This window comes from Siniperca chuatsi, linkage group LG23 (assembly GCF_020085105.1).
Source record: "Siniperca chuatsi isolate FFG_IHB_CAS linkage group LG23, ASM2008510v1, whole genome shotgun sequence".
Lineage (NCBI taxonomy): Eukaryota > Metazoa > Chordata > Actinopteri > Centrarchiformes > Sinipercidae > Siniperca > Siniperca chuatsi.
This window is the reverse complement of record NC_058064.1, coordinates 23,205,031-23,226,035: the sequence shown is the minus strand read 5'-3', so window position 1 is coordinate 23,226,035 and position 21,005 is coordinate 23,205,031. Positions and strand designations below refer to the sequence as shown.

At 39.0% G+C, this 21,005-nt stretch overlaps 1 protein-coding gene across 12 annotated transcripts in view; it reads right to left on the bottom strand.

The window, feature by feature from the left end:
• sult4a1 (sulfotransferase family 4A, member 1) overlaps positions 1-21,005 on the bottom strand; it is a 119,780-nt gene that overhangs the window by 82,473 nt on the left and 16,302 nt on the right. For all 12 annotated transcript variants that reach the window (XR_006376714.1, XR_006376720.1, XR_006376715.1 and 9 more), the window contains exons 2-5: positions 19,961-20,091; positions 13,873-13,953; positions 5,339-5,465; positions 5,109-5,203 (exon numbers count right to left, since the gene is read on the bottom strand). Coding sequence is in view for 3 of the 12 variants with exons in the window: in XM_044185254.1 (XP_044041189.1) it covers positions 5,109-5,203; positions 5,339-5,465; positions 13,873-13,953; positions 19,961-20,091 (434 nt within the window). In the remaining 9 variants the exon portion in view is untranslated. The remainder of the gene's footprint in view (positions 1-5,108; positions 5,204-5,338; positions 5,466-13,872; positions 13,954-19,960; positions 20,092-21,005) is intronic.

Genomic DNA, 21,005 nt, shown 5'->3' with positions numbered 1-21,005 from the left:
CTGTGTCATGGATGCATCATAGATGTAAACGAAGTGTGCAGATAGGTTGGGCTATGCAGACTATGGATGTATAAAGAGCTGGAGGTCTGTGTGTCTGTTTGACCTAGGGCGGGGCTGAGCCACACACACACACACACAGGCAGAGCAGAGAGCAGCGGACAGGATGAAGCGGGCTCCTTCCCGCAGCATTGTGCAGAGGTGTGGCCGATTTTATTTGTGCTGTAGAACATAACCGCTGTGAAACAATCAGAAAATAACATTTTATTCAAGTTTAAAAAATGTTCTATGATGTAGAGGAAGCCGGTGCAATGATGCTAGGACAGGTGTAATATGCTCCCTTTTGTTAATCAGAATCAGAATCAGAAATACTTTATTGATCCCCGAGGGGAAACTCTTTGTTACAGCAGCTCACTGTCATGTCAGTGCACACAGGAATAGAAGTTCTTAGCAAATCAAAATATAATACACCACAGGTAAGATAAATTAAGTACAAAGTGAATATAAGTATAAAATTAAAATAAGTGTAAAGTACAAAGTGGATTTACCGGTTGATGAAGTACGTACGGTATAATAATACAATGTAATAATATAAGTAATAAGTAATAAGTAAGTACTGTCAAGTTAAGTGTAGTTTATTAAGATTATTATCAGACGGTGGATATTGCACAGCAGTAATAGAAGTATGAATCAATATCAATAAATTAAACTGAAAACAGTATATTGCACCGGAGTATTAAACAGAGAATATTGCACAATTATTTCAAGTATTGCAGTGATGTTAATGAGCCAATGTCCAGTTTAGTGACTTAGGGGAGGAGTTAAAGAGTTTGATGGCCACAGGCAGGAATGACTTCCTGTGGCGCTCTGTGGTGAATTTTGGGGGGATGAGTCTTTCGCTGAAGGTACTCCTTTGTTTGACCAGCATGTCATGGAGTGGGTGGGTGACACTGGCCAAGATGGCATGTAGTTTAGCCAGCATCCATCCTCCTCACCCCCACAATGCCACTGGCCTTATGGATCAGTTTGTTGAGCCTGTTAGCGTCCGCTACCCTCAGCCTGCTGCAACAGCATACAGGATACCACTGGCCACCACAGACTCATAAAACATCCTCAGCATTGTCCAGCAGATGTTGAAGGACCTCAGCCTCCTCAGAAAATAGAGGCGGCTCTGGCCCTTCCTGTAAAGAGCTTGAGTGTTCTTAGCCCAGTCCAGTTTATTGTCCATATGTACGCCTACGTATTTGTAGTCGTCAACAATGATTGTTCTTAATAGTAGTAAACAAGCTTGAACGATTCTCTTGACCAGCTCTTTAAAGGTAAGATTAGAGTCAAATAAGTTTCTGGCAATGTGTGGCAGAGGGAGCTAAGGAACCCAGCTTCTTCAGCTGTGCAGTGTGGACCAATTAGTAAAACGTCTGTTTTGTTATTGTTTAGCTGCAGGTAGTTTTAATGCATCCACTCTTTGATTTCAGTTAAACAATTGTGCCTCCTCGAGGCACAGGCCGAGGAGGTGGAGTTGCAGCCATCTTCGACTCAAGCCTATTAATCAACCCTAAACCTAAACTAAATTATAACTCATTCGAAAGCCTTGTATTTAGTCTTTCACACCCAACCTGGAAAACACGACAGCCAATTCTATTTGTTACAGTGTACCGCGCTCCTGGTCCGAGTTTTTATCTGAATTCTCAGAGTTTTTATCAAGTTTAGTCCTTAAAACAGATAAAGTGGTTATTGTAGGTGATTTCAATATTCATGTGGCCGTTGAAAATGATAGCCTTAGTACTGTGTTTATCTCATTACTAGATTCAATTGGCTTTTGTCAGAGTGTACATGAAGCCAGTCACCAGGTTTTAACCACACCCTCGACCTTGTTCTGGTATATGGCATTGAAATTGAACATTTAATAGTCTTTCCACAGAATCCTTATTTATTGGACCATTATTTAATAACTTTTGAATTACTGGACTACACGCCATAGGCATTCTTACTCTAGATGTCTATCTGATATTGCTGTGGCTAGATTCAAGGAAGCGATCCCATCTGCATTTAATTCAATGTTATATCTCAATATAACTATATTAATTTCAGCCCCTCCCAAATTGACCATCTAGTTGATAGCGCTGCATGCTACGGCACTTGATTCTATCGCTCCTCTAAAAAAGAAGTTAATAAAACAAAGAAGGTTAGCTCCGTGGTATAACCCCCAAACCCGCAAATTAAAGCAAACATCACGAAAACTTGAAAGGAAATGGCATTCCAACAACCTGGAAGAACCCTGTTTAGTCTGGCAAGACAGTCTTAAAACATATAGGAAGGCCCACCATAATGCCAGAGCAGCTTACTACTCATCATTAATAGAGGAAAATAAAAACAACCCCAGGTTTCTTTTCAGCACTGTAGCCAGGCTGACAGAGAATCACAGCTCTGACTTCTTTAATAATAAAATTTTAACTATTAGAGAAAAAAATCATCAACTCCCACCTTTAACCGGTGCCGACTTGTCTTCAAACACAGGAACCTTGGAAACAGCTGTAGAGCATGATGTGTGTTTTGGCTGCTTTGCTCCTGTCAACCTTCTTCAGCTGACTTCGACGATTAATTCATCTAAGCCATTAACCTGTCTCTTAGACCCCATTCCAACTAGGCTGCTTAAAGACGTTTTACCCTTAATTAGCACTTCTTTACAGGATATGATCAATCTGTCTTTATTAACAGGATATGTATCACAATCCTTTAAAGTAGCTGTAATTAAACCACTCCTTAAAACGCCCCGATCCTGGGGTTTTAGCCAACTATAGACCTATATCTAACCTTCCCTTTCTTTCTAAGATCCTTGAGAAAGCAGTCGCCAATCAGTTGTGTGACTTTCTAAAAAACAATAGTTTATTTGAGGATTTTCAGTCAGGGTTTAGAGTGCATCATAGCACAGACAGCACTGGTGAAAATTACAAATGACCTTTTAATTGCATCAGACAATGGACTTGTCTCTGTACTTGTCTTGTTAGATCTTAGTGCTGCGTTCGACACTATTGACCATCACCACCATCGTATTACAGTGGCTGGAACATGTAATTGGCATTAAAGGAACCACACTAAGCTGGTTTAAATCCTATCTATCAGATCGATCTCAGTTTGTACATGTTAACGGTCCCCCGTGCACGCCAAAGTCACGGAGTTCCACAAGGTTCTGTGCTTGGACCGACTCTATTCACCTTATATATGCTTCCTCTAGGCAGAATTATTAGGAAGCACTCCATAAACTTTCATTGCTATGCAGATGATACCCAATTATATCGATCAAGCCAGATAAAACTAACCAGTTAACTAAACTTCAGGCATGCCTTAAGGACATAAAGACCTGGATGACCTGCAACTTTCTGATGTTAAACTCTGACAAAACTGAAGTTATTGTACTTGGTCCCAAACACTTCCGAGACACATTACCTAAAGATATAGTTAATCTAGATGGCATTGTCCTGGCCTCCAGCAGCACCGTAAGGAACCTCTGAGTTATCTTTGATCAGGATTTATCCTTTAACTCCCACATGAAACTGCCTTTGGACTGCCTTTTTTCACCTACGTAACATTGCAAAAATCAGGCACATCCTGTCTCAAAATGATGCCGAAAAATTTGTGCATGCATTTGTTACTTCTAGGCTGGACTACTGTATTACTGCATGTTACTAAATCAACATCTTCTCTCTCCCATAGTTTTGTGCTTTCTTGTTTCTCTCCTCTCTACTTCTGTCGCTTTCAGCAGGTCTTGATTATTGCAATTCGTTGTGTTCAGGGTTAAGCCAGTTTTAGAATTTATTTGAAGATTTCACTGATCACGTTTAAAGCACTTCACAGACTGGCTCCTGGTTACATTGCTGCATTGCTGCTTCTCTACAACCTGAAGCACAGCTTTAAATACTTAGGGAGGGCTCTTCTTACTGTTCCTAAAACCTGGCTAAAGACTTAACAATAACCAGGATTTTGAATTTAAGGCCCCCTCAGCTTTGGAATTCCCTATCCAAGGATCTCAGGCTTGGAGAATCAGTAACATCTTTACACTAACTTCTCATGACCTATCTTTTTTAAGGCTTGTATTAAAGTTTGCCATCTTGTTTTCCCATGTCTAACATGTTGCAAATGTTTTATTGTTTTATTATATTTTTCACTATTTCTTAATCTTATTTTTTTTGTTGTGTATTTTACTCTCTGCACTTTTATTGGCCTAATTTTATTTAATAGTTAACTGTAGTTCTAAGTGAGTCAATTGTGATATTCATTCACTCAGTTCAGTCCTTTGAATTTAGAAAAGTCTGAAATGTGATAGGAGGAGGGTCAGATTCAGATTCGTTCTTTTTGTCGTCTATAGAGGAAATTTGTTTTCACAGTCTGTACAAAAGTAACATTCAAAACAAGGTATAAATAAAATAAGTATTGCCATCTCTAGCACAAAAATACATCAATATGCAGTAAAAGAAAGTGTTGAAGGTAAAGACCATGAACTCAGAAGACTCAGAAAGTCCCGTCAGTGTATAAATATTGGTTAAAAAGTAACTTCACAGCAGTAAGCTGCACAGTACATACACAATCACATCCATCAGTACAGCAACTCCACTGTCCCTATTTAAATTACACCAAATAGTCAGAGGAGTCAGATCTTCTCAAAGGCCACATACTGTTAAAGGTCCAGTGTGTAACATTTAGGAGGCAGAAATGGAATAAAATATTTCTAAGTATGTTTTCATTAGTGTATAATCAGCTGAAAATAAGAATCGTTGTGTTTTCATTACCTTAGAATAAGCCCTTTATATCTACAGAGGGAGCAGGTCTCCTTCCACAGAGGTTGCCATGTTGCACCGCCATGATTCTACAGTAGCCCAGAACGGACAAACCAAACACTGGCTCTAGTTAGGGCCGTTCGTGGTTTTCATGAGTTTCGCGGGCACCATACTTTTTCCTACACGCTTGGAAGGGGAGGGTGAGGCAAGCACTATTCAAATGGTTGCAAACTGCAATTTCACCACTAGATGCCACTAAATCCTACACACTGCTCCTTTAAGGTAAGAGCTAGCAGACAAAAGCTTAAAAAGCACAAGAGACAATGAGGATGTTACCTTGTACATGTCTTCATATTTTAAGAAGAGGACATTAGAGTCCATACGATGTTCCCAAAATTCCTGAACATGTTCAAACCAGGAACCATATCCCACTTTGGGAGAGAGAGAGAGAGAGAGAGAGAGAGAGAGAGAGAGAGAGAGAGAGAGAGAGAACAGTTCACTGACTTGAAAACAGATGGAAGGTCATAGTGTCCCAGTCCTCCAGTAATCTACATGGACGTACTTACGCTTGTCATTCATAAAGCGCCGGCAGAACTCCTGGAAGGTTCCTCGGTAGCTCATGGTCCTGAGAGAGCGGTGGAACTGGTAGTAGGACACCACCAGGTCCTTTGGGTTACGAGCCATATAGATCACCTAGAAGAGGACCACAACAATACTCACTATGGTCATATACATAATATTAGTCCCATGTCATGCTGTTGTTGAAGTACAATCCTGTAGAATTTGGTTATTGGAGCTAATGGTTGATGTCCATGTGATGCATATTGGAGACGAGATTACTAGACTATGGTAGAGAATCCAAATATTTCTTCTTGACACATGAAACAATTATCAGAAAATAAAAAATATTGTATTATAAAATATTATGCAATTTTAATTTCCATATAGGATTTTTGTTTGTCATATGTGATACATCCTGCTTTAATGGTAATTTATTTATCTCAATTGTTTTTTTAAGAAACAAAAATATACATTTTCTATTGCATTTACTTATTTATTTGTCCCTTTTTTTACATTGATTTTATATATATTATATATGTGCATATACTATACTTACATTTTATTTATATTATGCACATATGCAGAAATACACATGCATATTATAGGCATTGATCTATTGTATTTTTAACTATTTAATTATTTATTGTTATTTTATTAGAATGTACTTCACTCCAGTATATTGTATTACTATATATTATATTATATTATATTATATTATATTATATTATATTATATACAATTAAATGTATCACTATACATCAGGAAACTGCACTATTGGTTTTTTTGCACATATATTAAACTAACACCGTATGCACCTTTCTAATTTCACTGTTTAGTTTTTCTACAATTCTTTTACTCTCCTCTGCTTACTGTATCTGCATTGAGCTTTCTAAATGTAATTTATAGCTCTATAACAGTTGTGTTGTGTCAGTTGTGCTTACGTTCTTTGCTCTATACTTTACAAAAGTGTCAAATTCTACTTTTCTCCACCTTTACTCTTTCCTTTTCACTTTTTTTCAACAGTGGTGTTCCCACTGATTATGACAGAGAAGGTTATATACATAAAACTATGTATAAATACTCCAATTTCCACTCTAAATGTCTTACAAAGATGACATTTGAATATCTAATTGTTTTAATTAGATAATTAAAATCGTGTATGACTACCATACCATATCATATGTGAAACATACATTTCCAACATAATATTACAACAAAATAACGTTGTGACACCGCCACGAGTATGAGGGGAAGAGTAAATGAAATGGTTTAATACTAAAAATCCTTGCAAGATGTTAAATCTCTGGTGTACTCTAGCCTTGTCACCCATGCTTTTACTTTGTTGCCATGTATAGTTTCCTGTAGCTAAACACTGGTCAGGTGATCTGATGCTCATAGTTCACAGTTGTGGGGGGGTGGGGCCTGGAGAAGAAAGGAAAGAGAAGTGTTTGGGAGGGTGGTGGTGGTGGGAGGGATTGTTGACACTCATTTGGGTTCCATGGAAGAAAATCAACAAAGAGTGGCAGCAGCTCTGGGATTTGGAGATAAGAGGAAGACAACTACTTGCAATACAAAATAGAGTGGGTATTGAGAGAATCAGGGGAGGAAATAGAAAAGAGGAGGAAGTAATGGACAGACTAATAATAGGACACAGTAACCTGAACGAGACTCTGCACATTATAGGTAAGCAGCCAACTGGACTTTGTGAACATTGTCAGCTATCAGAAACAGTAGAACATGTACTTGTTAACTGCAGGAAATATACCTCAGAGAGAAAGGACATGATGAAGGGAATGAAAACAGGGCTAACAAGAGCAGGATTACACTGGAGTGTAGACCAGACTGATTGGGAAAATCTGAAAATCCGGACATTGTAACTAACTCCAGAAGATGGCTGTAATGCAACACCAAGGATGCTAGCTGCCGTTAAAGGGGTGTGAGGGAAACAAAAAGCTTGTGGGGATGTAGACCGTAGGAGGTATGTAAACTCCTGGCTGTCTACAATGGAGAAGTGGAAAAGGCATTTAGCTCTTAAGGTGATACCTCATCCATGTGAAGTTAAAAGGAGTTCAGTGAGCAATGAGGACCATTACAATTGATCAGAGGACTGGAGATCAACTCTAGGCTGGACAACCAATTCCGGTGAGTTCGATTCCTTTGGGGGTTTTGCAATGCATTGCTGTTCCTGATTTATACGTTTGCATTTTGAAGGGAGGATATACAGTATATTCCATTTTTGTTTTTTGGACATTTCGGTTGGATTATGGAGACTCTATAAGGAGGACTTTTTTGAGTTGGACTAACCCTGTGGACATTCAAGTGAACCTTACAATGATTTTCTTGTGAACTTATTTGGGGGGGTTAATAAAGTATGCAAAGCATACATTTAAATTTCCATGCAGTATGTTACTTTCTTATTGTCAGGAGGGCTTTGAAGGCACCCAAATTCTTTGAATTTCCTCATATTAACCAGATCTTAATAAACAGATCACAGTAGTCCTCGAATTATCAATCAATACTTTATTGATCCCCGAAGAGAAACTCTTTGTTACAGCAACTCGCCTTTACGTCAGTGCACACAGGAAAAAGTACTAGCAAAAAATACAATACAATACACTATAAAACAGGTCAGAAAATAAATTAAGTACCAGGTGGGTATAAGTATAAAATAAAATAAGTGTGAAGTACCAAGTGGGTTTACCAGTTGATGATGATAATACGATATAATAATACAATGTGATAATATAAGTAATAAGTAGTAGTGCATGTACTGTCAAGTTAAGTGTAGCCTATTAAGATTATTACGAGACGGCGGATATTGCACAGCAGTAATGGAGGTATGAATAATATCAATATCAATTAGAATTGTAACTAGGTTTAAAACTTAAGCTGATCGTTATAAAGTATACAATATTTAGTAATTACGTATATGCTGCCTCAATCCAGCAAATGTTGTATATATATATATATATATATATATATATATATATATATATATATATATATATATGTGTGTGTGTGTGTGTGTGTGTGTGTGTGTGTGTGTGTGTGTGTGTGTGTGTGTAAAAATACTCATTTTAACCTTACAATAACTTTCATAAAATTAGCAAAATGAGTAGCTTGGTAAGTCATTGAAGTCGCAACCTCACGGCAGCCGTCTTGAATTTGGTAAATAAGGGGCCTCTACCTCCTGCACTTCATTGATAATCCACCAGAGGGCAGCTAACATGTTCAAGATTGTATACAATAGGTTTTTCAGGTGATGAGTGATCTTGTTGATGATGTAGCGGTCTGTATCAAATATGATACAAATGGCGTTAAAGGTTTGAGAGCCAAAGAACTGTCTAATTGTGTGACTGCCACTGTTTCCTGCCCAGTTAGTTTTGTGGGGGTCTTGATCTTAGCAAATAGCTTCAAAGGTATACAATGTTATCAAAACAGCTAGAAACAATGGCCACAGCTTTAAAAAAACAGTTGAACTAAACTGGAATTACCATTTAAAAGCTTGAAATTTCTATACCTGAAACCAATGGGACCAGCTTTGCTTGCATTTTCAGTGTAGCTCAGCACAGGCCTGCTGACAATTTTACAGGGAAACACAGATGACACATGTCAAAAACACCTGCATCCATTGTTTTCGACATAAGCTTCCACATCGGCGGCTCTTTGTTCTATCTCTGAGAATCGTTTACTCTTCAGAAAAGCAGCGATTTAATCTCATTTGCTCCTCGGATTGACATCCTGGCTGACATGTTCGGTGTGTGTTATGGGCGGCAAAACACTATGCGGTGGCCCAAGTGTTTGTTGCGCTCATGGTAACAGTTCAGTTGTGCTTGGTTCTGTGTCATAGGAAAATTAGGCTTTTAAAATGCTAATAAGCACAGAGCTAAGGTCAGGCTCTAGATTCATTGTGGATCCTTGTTGGACTGTTTTTTTTCCCAGACGCACAACTTTGAATTTAGAATTAAATTTGAATGGCAAAAATATAGATGACATGAATTCTTTGTCAGTCATTCATGATGTTCAACAGTCAGCAGGCTAGCTTAACCACCATACTAGCTTAATGGCTATTGCTGTTAACGCAGTCAGAGACACTTTGCTCTAGCAGTAGCTTCATGAGCGCCGCTGGGAGCTCTGGTCACTGGCTGCTCCGTGACCGGGAAACTGGCAACCGCAACAATCGGTTTCTCCTCCATTGTCAGTATGGAACAAATATTTGCTGGGAACTAAAGTACATAGCGAGACGTTTACAGGGGGAGAAAATCAAATCCCGATCTGCTAATGGTTCCTGCTTCAAGTGTGTTGCTGTTAATTTGCATGAAGTTCAGCTCAGCTTCAACTTGTCACTCTGGTCACTGGCATCGCGCTGCTCGCTGCTGCCACAGCATTGGGTGCCTTTCGTTGCCAGCTCCCATTGAAAATGAATGACTACTGGCCACTTTTGATGAATTAATGAATTAATCCCCCTTTAACTTACATGAACATTAGATCTTAAGCCCTAGCCCTATTTCTAGGAAAGAACACCTTAAAATAACATACCAAAAATTTATCAGAAATAGCTCCTCAACCATAACTGTATATTGCTTTGATAGGTAATAAGCTAAGGAATATGAATGCACTGTAAGTAAACACATTTCTATTACCATTCCAGAGTAAATGGAGATGCGATAAAGTCAACAATAAGTCTAGATGTCAATATCACCATTATAACCAAGATTCCATGGATAATAATGCAGCTGAATGTCTTCTCCTACTCCTTGACTACAACTGTAACTGTAAATTTAATGAACATACAGTAAAATACATCATTTATGAAACAATTTATAAAGATATATACGCAGGTGGTCTCCATGTTTACTGGGTTGGGGTTTTTTTTGACTGTTTATCGGGACATTTATGTCAAAACACTATTTATTTCCATATAGCCATGTAACAAATAGCATAAATCTCCCAAAACATTTAAATATTATTATATTATATATGACTAAAGAGATCCATGCTATACAGGCAGCTAAATGGAGAATGCAAGGTCAAACAGTGGCTTATGATGCAGCATTAGTTTGGTCTGAGTCAGAGAATTAAATTGGTGAAGACATTACTGTCAGTACTTTGATACAGCCACCAGATGGCGATGAAGAGCGACAGCTATTCAGTGTGGCTGGACTAATAGAGCTGCTGAAACCCCCCTGACCCTCCCGGTCCAAACTTACAGTAGTTTTTGGCGAAAATAACATAGGCCTTGGTGAAATATTTTGGCAAGAACATAGGACTTATGTCAGTGTGACTGTAAAATCCATGCATTTGTTGCTTCTAGTCTGGACTGTTGCAATTCCTTATTATCAGGCTGCCCGAATAGGTCCCTTAAGACTCTCCACTTGATCCAGAATGCTGCGGCACATGTACTAACAAGAACTTGGAAAAGAGATCATATTTCTCCAATATTAGCTTCTCTGCACTGGCTCCCTGTAAAGTCCAGAAAAGAATTTGAAATCCTTCTCCTCACCTGCAAAGCTCTTAATGGTCAGGCACCATCATATCTTCAAGACCTCATAATACCTTACTACCCCACTAGAACACTGCGCTCTCAGAATGCAGAGTTACTTGTGGTTCCTAGAGTCTCCAAAAGTAGAATGAGAGCCAGAGCATTCAGTTATCAAGCTCCTCTCCTGTGGAATCAGGTCCCAGTTTGGGTTTGGGAGGCAGACGCCATCTCCACATTTAAGAGTAGGCTTAAGACTTTCCTCTTTGATAAGGTTTATAGTTAGGGCTGGATTGGGTGAGTACTGAACCATCCCTTAGTTATGCTGCTATAGGCCTAGACTGTCAGGAGACTTCCCATGATGCACCTCTTTCCTCTCTCCCTCTCTATGTGTATGCATTTTTATCCCATTACTGCATGTTACTAACTCTATATCGTCCCGTGTTCCTGCTCGACAACTGCTACTCCAGTTGTTGTTATTGGCTCTGTTACTATTATTGTCATTATTATTCCTATGACTGTCATTCCTATTATTATTAATGTATTAATATTAATGTTACCACTACCATTACATTATTACTATTTTAAAATTCTAGGTGGTATTTGCATTGTGCTTCCCTCTCCCCTCCCCCCTTCTTACTCTCCTTTTGGGATCATAAAATGACCCCTGCCACGACTCAGAGAGGACGCCAATAAAAGTTAAGTGACAGTAAGCCAATTTTTGACCCTCACTAATCCCCCCTCGGGATGATATTTGCACTTCATCAATAAAGGGAACAAGGAATAAAAGAAACCAACTTTACAATTCAGAGTCAAATATACATTAATTGATATACCATGTTTAATTAATGCTATAGGAAGAATGCAAAGTTTATTTCAACATGCTGATTTTAATACAGGAATTGAACTAATCCAGAAAGGAGATGTCATTTGGAATGTCAAATGTCAAACCTCATGTGTGCCTGCTAGGGGGTTGGTTCTTCCCCCTTATTCTGAATATGGACATAACATATACAACAGATGGCATTTTCCTGGGTTACCAGTCTATTACTCATAAGGATGGTATCCTGTTCATATATATATCTATTCATATAATAGTTGTTTAGTGTCTTTTAGCAACTGATGAGACCGAGTTTTAATATGGAAGCATTAAATTGGTAACAAACAATTGATTCTTTAGGAAGAATTTAGTACAGGAAAATAATTAAGACAGAACAGATCTGGGGTGGGACTGAAGTGTTGTGCTGATGACATCACATCGCCGCCCCCTGGACAGAAGACTACTAAAACAGAGAAACCCCAAACAGGTCTTGTCTTGTCTTTAATGAGCTCTTCTCTTCAATACTTTGCAGACCCTTAACAAAGTTCTGTGACTCGCCTGGACAGCAGCCTGCGGGCTGTCTCTCCGGAGCCCAGCTCTCTTGCCCTCTGTCCTTTCTTGTCTCCTCCGGCTCTGCAGTCCACACCTCTCTTCAGACCCTGGGCGGGCCCAGGAGAATCAACTGAATCCCGAGTCGCACAGAACGTGTTGAAGGCCGACATCCAGCAATCTAACATGACGAAGTTAGAAATGAACAAACTGTGAGTTTATCAAACTCTGAAAGCCATCGCGGCTACAGAACACCCAGCCAAGTGGGTACACAAGATGCAATCCGCCTTCAAAGAGAGACCAATTCAAGCAGAGTTGCAGCATGGGACCGACAATGCCTGAAGAATCCCAAGCTCTTGGGAGCTCCACAAGAGGAATCACTGGTCAAACTGCGCATGGGACTCAGCGCATCCAAACATACTGAGCTGCCAACACAGGAGAATCAATTGCGCATCCCTCCTCCCTTCCAGCGCAGCTTGTCCCGTGGCTATCTGAACCACGAGGTGAAAACATTACTTTTCCTGTGTTAATAGGTTACTAACAAGTAATTTAGCATGAGGTCAGGAATAGAATCTCCCTTCAATATAATCATGATATGAAATTGTAAAATATTTCACAAGTGCTTCCCAAAACTTCTCTCAGTTGCTGAATGGCATATAAAGGGTGATTTTCACTGGTCAATGCCAAAATTATTCATTTATCTGGTACACTGGTCATTCTTTCATTCATCCATTATTCATCGCTGTATTCATCTTTACTCATGGTTGCATTTATCTGTTCATTTGTGTGTCTAGTTGTTTGTGTGTTGTTAGTTGTGTGTGTGTGTAATAAATGATGTTTCACATATAAAGATTGTTGCTTTTGGTTTCTGTAACTTATATTCAGTGACTTGATGTGTACCTGATTTCAGGTTAATTCCCTCACAAAGCTAATTTGTGCATTATCTCTTGACTGTTAAAGAGAAATGGCTTAGTGTAAAACTGAGCTAAATTTTAACTACATGTTAAATGAGAGCGGATTTGTCAATACAGAGAGCGAGACTTTGCACAAAGTTAGCAAAGTAGTGAAAGTTTTGACAGCAAACGTGGTAGAGAGTGCAGTTTTTGGATGTAAACCGGACCCTGGAGCTACCTTCAACTATCTGCTAACGCTATGCAATAACAATGTGAACACACTGTAACATCTAGCAGATATTAATGTATGTTTCACAACCACTAACGCTGTGTCAGCCACTGCCAGTTACAAGCTAACAAGCTAAATTAAATGTGCCAGATCAATGTCGTCGTTTTTCTTTCAGTGCAATGCATGATGGTATATACTGCTTGGTTAGTGATCATCGGTTGTACACTACTTTTTACGATGCATTCTGGGATACTTTGGACAATATAGTGAGTAGTGAGTGATTTCAGACACAGCTAATGAGGGAGAAAGATGATAGATGTGCTTCCAGCCCCTTTTCAGACTTTCAGACTTTTTTTTTTTACTTTTTAGGTGGGATAACCATGTTAAACAAAATGTGAATCATAGCAGAGTATTTTTATTCAGTTTAAAATGTGTCTGGGGGAGATCTTCAGAAGATTCAGGGCTCAATTTGTTAATACGTGACACCTACCTCAAAATATTATTAACATCTTAATGCAATGAAATATCATGGCCACTGTATGTGTAATATCCGGTCTCGGTGGACTGACCTTGGCCTCTCCATTGTGCATGGCTGTGGGGAGGAATCGATAGGGAAGATGGCTTTTGATGAGACGAGGGGACGTCAGCTCCTGTGGAAACACAAAGGCACTCATTACTTTAAAGGAGCTGTAAGCGACATTCACTGCCTCTAAATGTCGGAGCTCCAGCATCTCAGACCAAAACAAATGGGTGCTATAGCCCACCAGACTCCATTGAGAAAAACGGTAAGTTTTATCATTGTAAAACACACTTTCATTAAAACTGGACAGAAACAAAATAAACTCACCAAAACTTGTTCTTTGTTCGAACAATCACCAATGCTGGTTTGGTCAAAATAAATCCTTAATTAACCAAGTTAGATGTGAAAAGGTAGCTGCGAAACAGGTTGCAATGGCTGCAATGTAATCCTTGGGGACAAATGCGTCCGTCAAACTACGTCAACTAAAAGTTCTTGTTTTTGCCACTGACAGGCTCAGATTGTTGTTCTAAGTGTCTGACAACATTTTGGAAAGAATCCCTACAGAGACAGACCTTTTTGTTAAAGAGTTTGATCCTTTTTGTTTAACCAGAAACAGCTGTTACACCACTCTCGCTCACAACCAGACTCCATTGATAAAAACAAAATTTGGAAACACTCAGCTACTCCCATTAACACTGATTCTACACTTAAATGTCAAATTACTCATAACTGTGACAATGAGAACAGTTGTATAATGTCTTGTGTGGCTATGCACAAAGTCTTCCAAAGACTGAAAAAAAATCCCTGATGATGTCATCAGGGTTATCTCAGCTTGGGAAACATATATATAAGAGAAAGCCTGACTTACAATCTGAGTTGTGACCACAGCAGAATCTCAAGGCCTGATTGTGGAGGTGGGTATGGGAAGGTGTCAGCTGCAGAGGGAGAGGTTGGGGAGTTGCTCAGGTGAGCAGCATCAAGGAGAGATAATTGGCACAGCTGAACCCAGTTAACTAATTATTCTCTCCTTAAATACAGTAGCATGGGACACAGGGGAGAAAGAAGCAGAGGCGGTCGGAGGAACGGTGGATGCAGAGAGAAAGATTGTGTGGACAAAAAGAAAGAAAGAATAAACTGAAAATGTGGTCTCAGCGTGTGTCTCAGGGCCAAGGGAACTCACGGTGGCACAATTCCACTACACTGATATTGTACTGTATTGAACTTCTTAAATAATGTTTTTGATGCTGATAGGTAAACTATACTGCCATAGTCTAAAAGTGCCCTGAATAATCTAATATATACAGTTTTCAGAGAAATCCTGCTTGCTCCCCACTCTCTACCCCTCAAACACCTTAAAATATTCAGTACCTTTTTACACTTTTCAAGCACTTTTCCTATATGAGTAGTCCAGGTAAGATTCTTGTTGAACCAGATACCTACAGTGGTGTGAAAAAGTGTTTGCCTCCTTCCTGATTTTTTATTTTTTTGCATGTTTGATGAGATAAAAGCTGAACTTTTTGGAAGGTGTGTGTCCCTTTACATCTGGTGTAAAAGTAACACCACATTTCAGGAAAAAGAACATCATACTAACAGTAAAATATGGTGGTGGTAGTGTGATGGTCTGGGGCTGTTTTTTTGCCCAGTCTCTTTCTTGTGGTGGAGTCATGAACACTGGGGCCTGCAGTTCTTTGGATGTTGTTGTGAGGTCTCTGAATGGCTGTAGAAGAACAAAATGAAGATACTTTGGAGTGGCCTAGTCAAAGTCCTGACCTGAATCCCATTGAGACCTTAAAAATAAGGTCATGCCACAGCAGTTCATGCTCGAAAATCCTCCAATGTGGCTGAATTACTACAATTCTGTAAAGATGAGTGGGCCAAAATTCCTCCACAGCGCTGTAAAAGACTCATTGCAAGTTATTGCAAACGCTTGATTGCATTTGTTGCTGCTAAGGGTGGCCGAACCAGTTATTAGGTTTAGGGGGCAATCACTATTTCACATATGGCCATGTAGGTTTGGATATTGTTTTCCCTTAATAATAACCTTCATTTAAAAACTGCATTTTGTGTTTACTTGTGTTATCTTTGACTAATATTTTAATATGTTTGATAATCTGAAACATTTAAGTGTGACAAACATGCAAAAAAAATCAGAAATCAGGAAGGGGGCAAACACTTTTTCACACCACTGTAGATACTTGAAACGTTCTACCCTCTCTAAACTTTCTCAAGTTCTCGAGTTCAAGTTAAATCTGGTCCTGAATTTTCCTTTTTGTGAAAAATACTGCCTTTGTCTTTGCCACTGAAAATCAAAAACCCCACTCCATTGCCCAGCCCTCTACTTTCCTTATTGCCTCTTGCACTTTCCTGACTACATATTCTATATTCCTTCCCTTTTTCCACATAACTCCGTCATCTGCAAATAATGCAACACCAATCAACCTATCTATCCTACTAAACACTTCATTTATCATAATTGAGAACAGAACTGACTGATTATACTCCCTTGAGGAGTACCATTTTCCACTAAATACTTGGAACTATATTCTTTCCCTACTCTTACTGATATCCACCTAGCTGTTAAGACGTTTTTAACCCATTTAACCCATCTCCCTCTCGATGTAACCTGATAACCCTTCCTTCCACAACATGTCATATGCCTTCTCAACATCAAAGAATACAGCTACTAAACTCTCTTTATTGATTTGAGCTTTCCTAATTTCCTTAGTTTCAGTCTTGTGTCCACCACAGAACACGGATCATTTTCCTTTTCCTACTGTTTCTTTTTGGTATTGACTCTTTTGCTGTTCCTAGTATAATACAGTTTATTTCTTCATTGAGGTCATCAATTTTCTGGTTCATATTTACCTCCTTTAATTTCCCTTCAGTTATTATTCTATACTTTCCAATTTGCTTCTTCAAATTTCCATCTTCCTTCTCTCTCATCCTTTCTACTCCAATTCTTGTGAATATAGGATAGTGATCACTCCCTATAGTGCTTCCCTTACTTACTGTACTTCCCAACTACTTTCCCCAACCAACGACTGTGATACCAAAGTAAGATCTATTGCAGACTGTACCCTTCACCAAATTTACCCTTGTGCCTGATCCATCACTTAAACATACCAGTTCCTTTTCGTCCATTAGCTCTACGATTTCTCCATTTAAATCTTCTTATTCGCCCCATACTGTGCTGTGTGCATTGAAGTCTCCACAACAGATTATATTACCTCTCCAATGTTCCAGTAATGATTCTAGTTTTTTGCATGGGTTATAGAAGTTTAATATTTTCATACGTTCTTTCTTGCACCATATTTCAACAACTACTACTTCCATTTCTTGTCCTGTACTTAACCGTCTATGTTTTATACATTCTTTAATAAATATCGCACACCCTCCACCATTTCCATTGTGTCTATCTTTGCGTGTGCTTGTATATCCATTAATAATGAACTCCAGATTTGGCTTGAGCCATGTCTCCTGAATGCATATGACATCTGGTTTCCTATTTAATTTATAAATGCAGCCTTTAAACTCCTGTCCATTTGCTATCAGACTTCTGGCGTTCCATTGTAATAGTAATAACATTATGGTATGATATGCAAAGCTGTCTCTGAGGTCCCTTCTCCATGACTAAGGTCAGCATGTATCTTTTCCCACGATAAATCTTTCATATTTAGGAATTTTGCTGCTGCCTTTATTATGATTTTGATTTTTTCTGTCGTTTTTACTTGCTCTGAGCAGTTGATGATGTAGGCTAAAAACAGCTCTAACCTGTCCACTGATATTCCTGTGTTGTCCTTAAGTACCTGTGCTGTTCCTGCATTTGTTTCAGGATGACTTTGGTTGTCACCTTCTTCTCTTCTTTCACTGTTACACATCCTTACAGCCTCTGCATATGTTACTTTCCATTCTGATCGTACCCTTTGAATCTCCACTGCCTGCTTCCTAACTGTGCAACCAGCATACGCTGCTGTGTGGTTTCCTCCGCAGTTACAGCATTTAACTTGAACATTGCTTCCACACTCTCCATATGCATGTTCTCCTCCACATCTTCCACATCTTTGTTTTCCTTTACATACATTGGCTGTATGACCATACCGCTGACATTTATAACATCTTATTGGAGGAGGAACATATTCTCTCACAATAACGCTCAAATAGCCTATCATCACTTTTCCAGGAAGCACCTCATCATTGAACTGTAGTAGTACTGACTCACTATCCACTTTCCCCCCATTCCTGAAGGCATGCAGCTGTCTAATTCCTGTGATTTTTCCTCCTTTCAGCACTTTCCTTAGTTCTTCCAAGTTTTCTCCGATGGGGATTCCTGTTATCACCCCACTAGCTCCTCTCCTCTCACCAACTATCCTTCTTTCCATTATCTCTTTTTTACACACTGTTTGCAGTTTCATCACTTTATTTCTCTGCTCCACATTTTTGCACTTTACCAACAAACTGCCATCATGCAACACCTTTGCCATTTCTACATCTCCAATTACCTTCCTCTATCCAGTTGTTAAAGTTATTGGACTAATCAATGTTATTTCGCTCCCCACCTTAAACTTAAGAATGACCTTAATTTCCTCCATCAAAATCTTTTTCCTGATATCTCGCCTTTCCTCCTCCTCTTCTAATGCCCGTTTTCCCGCAGATGTTGACAGGCTATCTCTTTAATCCTTTCCCCCTCCTCCTCCTTTCCTACCACTCACAATTTGTGTCCATTCCATCTCCATATCGTTGTCCTCCGACAATCCACTGCTATTTGCCATTCTGATCCAGTCACAAATCAGATTATGTCAAAACCCAACCAATTCGCTAGCATAATTTCGTACGGCACGTCACCAATCCATTTCTCAGATCCTGCAACACGTGTATGCTCCGTGGGTAGTGTATAGATCAAAGACATGCACACATTCCTTCTGGCACGCGCCCAAACATGCACACCCTCACATACACACACACACACACACACACACTACTTCTTCTCCTCTCACATATCCTATTGTTCTTTAGTTAGTACTTTAGTCATATTATATTATGTGTTTTATCATTTTAATAAACGCTTGTGAGTATACATGCTGGTCTATTTAATTAAGAGTGAATGCTGCCAACCTCTTCTATGTTGAAATCCAAAATCCTTCAACCTTTAGCTATTGATATGGTAATTTTGGTTAGAACTATTAATTTAATCAGTGTTACAAATTAATAGTTTAGTGTATTTTATGAGACTGGGAATCAATCAATTATTTCCCCTTTAAGGGTGGTGCCCCCAGGGAACATTAATATTAATTAAAGTTATTCTTTATTATTATCTTTGATAATTCTGATAGCCAAAGTTGATTGATTGCACCTACACAGTTTGGTGCCCCTTTAAACCATTTTATTTCCCAACAATTCCTTCAAACCATTACATCCTGGACAATGGAGGAGTTTAAGGAAATGTGAGCTGAGATAAGAGAACATCCAGATTAACACAATATTATATATTCAGAAAACAACAGACCTTTTCTCATGCATTTTAAAGTGCTTTATCCATTGCCAGTGTGGAAGGATTTAAGTAAATAACACAATGCAATGTACCCAAAAAAGCTGGCACAAGTTTTGCTGGGTTGCAATACAACACTATTCAGGAATAGATTTAAAGTGGATAGCCAGTTGTTGTTGTTATTGTTCTTGCTCAGACCTTGTAAGCCTCAGGGAAGACCAGAGAATTGTTGCTGTCATTATGAACTTTCCAGACTTGTAGGTCTACAGCTTTTGTTTGAACAACAATTCAATATATATATATATATATATAATAAATATAAATCATCCAGCAGTGGCTTGATATGTGATAAGCCTTTAAATCAACCTTGCTGTTTAGTTTTTCTTATGTTCTTATTAAGCTAATGGACTGACAGTCCTTGTGATTGTAACTAAGGCTAGCTATGTTTTTGATTGTGGTGGTGTAAAATTGAGACAGCTACCAGCAGCATCTCATGTTTCACATCCAAACAAGGTGTTGGCATACCCACAACAATGCTGTCATTCATTATTTTGCCAACAAGCAAATCTAAATCTAAAAGCCCCCACAGGCCCATAATGTTTAAGTCGGCTAATGAATTCAATGAATGCTAATCTGATTTCAGCTACATTACCTGTATGATGTCCAGGCCAGGTTGGGGGTACTCTAGGACGGGCAGCTGTTCATCGATGTTCATAAGGCCAATCTCATCTGGGTCTGCACCCTGACTCACTAGATACACAACCTCCTGAAGTAGGCTGGTGCCTACAAGGAGAGAGGAGAGAGCCAGAGCACAATCAAGAATTTGGAAAAGCAGGAAGAGAACAATGAAAGTAGTTGATGTGTACACAGGGGATTAATAAAAATAAAACAAAATACAAGACAAACTATTCCCTGGATGCTACAGCAATAATTTTACTTCAGGGCATCTTAAGTGGTCACACATGGACCAAACAACCACAAAGAACCACAACTTCTGATCTTCTACTCTCATCTAATCAAAGAGACAGATATTTTTCTGAGGAGTTGGTGGAGACCAAAACAGAGCTAAAAGAATGAATATTGGACTTAATTCATCAGGTGGGCAGAAACATGATAGATAATTGTTTGCTAACACGTTAGCTGTTAGTTATAAGGTGGTGATAATATGTCAGATGTTTTCTACTTGTTCTACTCTCCCCTAGTGGCCCAAAAAAATTTAATTCATGCAGCTTTAAAAGAGTACTCCTATAACAATCAAAAGTTATAAAAAACAAAAGGATCAAAATCGAAGCAGCAGAGAGGTCATCTTTTTTATTCCATGCATTCTTCTTCCTTGTCAAAACCTGCCTCCTACATTACCCACAAAGCGACCTGCCCACCGACAGTTTGGTTGGAGATTCAGTTGTCATGCTTGTAGTAATGTAGCCTGGAGCCTGAAGCTTGCGCACCAACAGATTTCTTTCATTATCAAACTTGTAGTCTTCAGCCCCAACCGACACTGTCTTAAGTGACATCACTTGAGGACATTTATCAGACTTCACACAGCTCCCTCTGGAGACACTAAAGGCTTTATGCAACTTTTTTCACATATGCAGTAGTACTTCCCAACACCTGGAAACAGATTTTGATGTGGAAAATTAGTGAAATTCTGCTTTAAACAAAACGTAAGGTAAGAGTGATGAATGACGACCAAGCTG